General features: G+C 40.7%; 1 protein-coding gene across 1 annotated transcript; it reads right to left on the bottom strand.

The window, feature by feature from the left end:
* Window positions 1-307: 307 nt before the first annotated feature.
* Window positions 308-3,239, bottom strand: LOC118482585 (uncharacterized mitochondrial protein AtMg00810-like). The gene is made up of 2 exons (XM_035978119.1): window positions 2,895-3,239; window positions 308-427 (listed from the first exon to the last, which is right to left on the bottom strand). The coding sequence occupies exons 1-2, from the start codon at window positions 3,237-3,239 to the stop codon at window positions 308-310; spliced, it is 465 nt and encodes a 154-aa protein (XP_035834012.1).
* Between the last annotated feature and the right edge of the window lie 780 nt (window positions 3,240-4,019).

The raw sequence follows: 4,019 nt of genomic DNA, 5'->3' as shown, positions 1-4,019 counted from the left end.
TCCACCTCGCTTTCAGAATCAGTTTCTTCTTCACTAGAGCCTGTCTCTGATTCTGAATCAACAACTTCAATCTCATCGTCATTTCTAGCCACTTGTTGTACTTGTTGCATGAGTTGTACATCGTTCTCTTCAGCAATTTGTGTGTTGATTTGTGGTGGAACTGGAGCAATTGGAGGAACTGGGGCAACAGGAGCCCCTTGCACAACATCAGCAAATCTTCTATGCTTTTCAAGAGCAAACTTTCCTTCAAAATTGTGATGTTTAGCTCTTTTGTTTCTGCAAGCATTCTCAAAGCAGCTTGGCCCCATCAGGTTATATTGATGAAGTTTGGGCCCTTAACCAACTCTGGGTATCTGTCATCAAGAATCATCTGGATGAACCTTGGATACAGCATGAATATCTTCTTCTTTGGATCTTCAAGCATCTTCTTCATATTATCAAAAATGAAAGCAGAAAAGTTGAAATCCTATTCGTTCACCAATGCCACGATTGCAGATGTTTGTGTCTTATTGAGTTGATCGAACCCGCCTTTGTTTTCTGCGATGCACTGTAGAAAGAAGTGTACCAGCAGTCTCCAGTATAGTGGAAATAGTTTCTTTAGAACTGTCGGATAACTCCCTTCATAGCTCATCCTTCGAAGTGTAGTGAGAACTCTGGTTTGATTGTAAGATGTTGGATGGTGTGATTGATCTCCCAACCTTAAAACTTTTCGCACTATCGCCTCGGACACGATAATCTTCTTCTTTTGAACGGTTGCTTCAATTGTTCCAGCTCCTTCTGCTCCTTATCTGTTGATCTTTACTGTGTTCCAGAAGGTGTTTATGCAACTGTTGCATATTGCTGGCTCTACTCGTAAGGCGTGAGTAATGGGGCAGTTGTTTAGGCCCCGAATCAATGATCAAAACATTTCTATGTGTTCAGCTAGAGGATCCGTCAGGTAGCCCACTTGATTGTGAAAGAGCTCCACTTCTAACTGCCTTTGATTTTTCTCCTGCATCATAACGCCAACCATTTTCTGCTCTAAACAACAAGCATTAGGTCCTTTTAAAGAAGAGTTAACTGATATATGAAATATTGACGAGTCAACAAAGTCAACATGTCAAATAGTTCAATCATCAGTCAACCGGTCAAGAAAGGTTCAAAAGGCAGTCCAGATAAGTAGGGCAAAGGTTCAAGTCAGGAAGGGTTCAAGTTAACCCTGGTCAAAGTCCAGGATGATGAAGGTTCATCTCGGATGGACCTCTTCATCCGGGATGACATAGTCATCCCATCCGAGATCATCCGAGATGCTTATCTAGTAGTACGAGATCATCTGTGATGATGATCTCCTAGTCCGAGATCATCCAAGATGCTCTTTTTCAGTCCGGGATGATATACCTTCGATCCGGGATGGGTCCGAGATCGTCCGAGATGGGAAAAATTAAGAGAGAATTCTTGATAAGCAGTCCGAGATAGTTCGAGATCTGTGTCTCGGACTTTTGTCATGTTTGTATTTAATGATCTCGAATGGGCTTACGGGCCAGGCCCATCTCGGATGATTGGTCCGAGATGATGGGCTTGTTCAGACTTTGACTTGGTCAAAGATGATGGGTCCCATCCGAGATGGTGAGCCAATCCAGATTAATATTTTATTATTATATAACCCAACCTTTTAAGAATAGCAAAATACCTCCTTCAAAATCAACGAATCAACCCACCGAGCAACTAAAATAATATAATAATATAAAACATATACTAAAACTGGGGTAATTTTGGGAAGATTGCCATGGTATCAAATCGTTTTCGAACTGATTCAGGAACACTTTTCAGCTCTTCGCTTACTTGGACTGGTCCACGCGACTGTTAATATGCTTATCCTTTTAAATCTAACACTCAATCTTCAACTTTTAGCTTTGTGATACGCTTTAGGTAGAATTATACTGTAACATCCGTGTGTCCCATTCCATGGCATACCCCCCACGATCAAGGTAAGCACAACAGTTCATCGTAGCAAGTGAGTATACTGAGATGAACAGGTTAGTACTTCCGTACAGAAGAGAGACCGGAGAAGTTATGACGAGGGCGAGACAAATAACCTTAACGGCACAGATTTTGCTTTAATAGCACACGAAATTCTCCTTTTGTGAGATTTTATTCTGTTTTCAGGTTTTGGCCCTTTTTTGGCTCTTTTTAAAGATTTCTTGACTGTGCCTAGGTCTATATATAGTCAGGATGCAACAATGGGACAACCCTGATATCCCAGATGATTCATCAGCATAAAGACCCAAAACCTCAGACGTTGGCTATCTATCAACGCAGGATTTAAGACCATGAAATCATACACCGTTGGTCTGTTTCCCATGAGATATCCAGTTCATTATGTTTATATCACTTGGCATCTTTTTGCTTTTCGAGCATTAGACCTATCAACACATCATAGTGGATCCTCGCCTTTTCAGCATTCAAACCTTACATGTGTTAATCAAATTCTTTAACACGAAAATTCATTTCATTTCCCGGCAACTTTTCTCCCCTTAAATTTGTGCAAAAGTAGAATACTTTATGCCCAAATTTACTAGATAGATACCGATATTCTTAAAAACCCCCTCTTTTTTAAGAGCTCAGTCGGTAAAACATATCATTTTCAAGAGGTCTACAAGCACACTAAACCTTGAGATGCTGACAGGTTTTGTAAAAAGATCCGATGTGTTAGCATCAATATGGATCTGCTCAAGTTTAGTTAAACCTCTGTCAAAGCAATCTCAAATAAAATGAATTTTGATGTAAATGTGCTTGGTTTTGGAGTGAAAACATGGTTTTTTAGTAATCTGGATAGCGGCATCATTATCACAATAAATAGTTGTATCAAGATAAGTCAAACCGTAATCCTCCAGCTGATGTTGCATCCAAAGAACCTGGGAGCAGCAGGCAGATGCTGCAACATACTCTGCTTCCGCTGTGGATAGAGATACAGTTTGCTGCTTCTTACACTGCCATGAGATGAGTCTATCTCCCAAGAACTGGCATCCAGCTAACGTAGACTTCATATCCCTGTCTGTCCCTCCAAAGTGGCTATCTGAAAATGCGAACAAAATAAAGTTCGAATCTCTGGGATACCAGAGTCCGAGTTTAGGAGCTCCACTCAGATATCTAAAAATTCTTTTAATAGCAGTTAGATGTGAGAGTTTAGGGTTAGCCTGATAACGAGAACACTGGCAGACGGCGTACATAATGTCTGGCCGACTAGCAGTCAAGTACATTAGTGAACCGATCATGGATTGATATAATGTCTAATTAACAGGACTTCCCTCTAGATCCTCAGTCAACAACAACCGCTCTGCAATTGCGGAGCCTCTTTGCTTTGAATCTATCATGCTGAACTTTGCAATAACGTCGTATACATATTTACTCTGATGAATCAAGATTCCTTGATTATTCTGACAAACTTGCAGGCCCAAAAACATTGTCATCTCTCCTAAAGAACTCATCTCAAACTTCCTCTTCATGACCTCTTCAAACTCCTTACAAAGCACATCATTTGTGGATTCGAAGATGATGTCATCAACGTATATTTGAACTAGGATGATGTCCTTGTCAACACGTTTAATGAACAACGTTTGATCGATTGTCCTTCGAGTATACCCATGAGCGAGTAAATGTTCTGTTAGGGTAGCATACCATCCACGAGGTGCTTGGTGCAAACTATACAGAGCCTTGTCTAGCTTGTAGGCATAACCTTCTTTCTCTTGATCAACAAATCCCGGGGGTTGAGCAACATATATCTCCTCCTTGACCTTCCTATAAAGAAATGTCGTCTTTACATCCATTTGATAGACTGTAAAGCCCATAAAGGATGCATATGCTAGGAAAGTACGGATGGCTTCAAGACGCACTACTGGAGCATATACTTCATCGTAATCTAAACCCTTGACCTGACTGAAGCCTTGGACTACTAATCTAGACTTGTTCCTTATGATTATTCCAGAATTATCTTGCTTGTTACGAAACACCCATCGTGTGCCAAGAGCTCGTTTTCCTTG

The sequence above is a fragment of the Helianthus annuus genome, chromosome 10 (genome assembly GCF_002127325.2).
Source record: "Helianthus annuus cultivar XRQ/B chromosome 10, HanXRQr2.0-SUNRISE, whole genome shotgun sequence".
Classification (NCBI taxonomy): domain Eukaryota; kingdom Viridiplantae; phylum Streptophyta; class Magnoliopsida; order Asterales; family Asteraceae; genus Helianthus; species Helianthus annuus.
The sequence above is the reverse complement of the archived record's forward strand: the minus strand, read 5'-3'. Positions and strand labels throughout refer to the sequence as shown.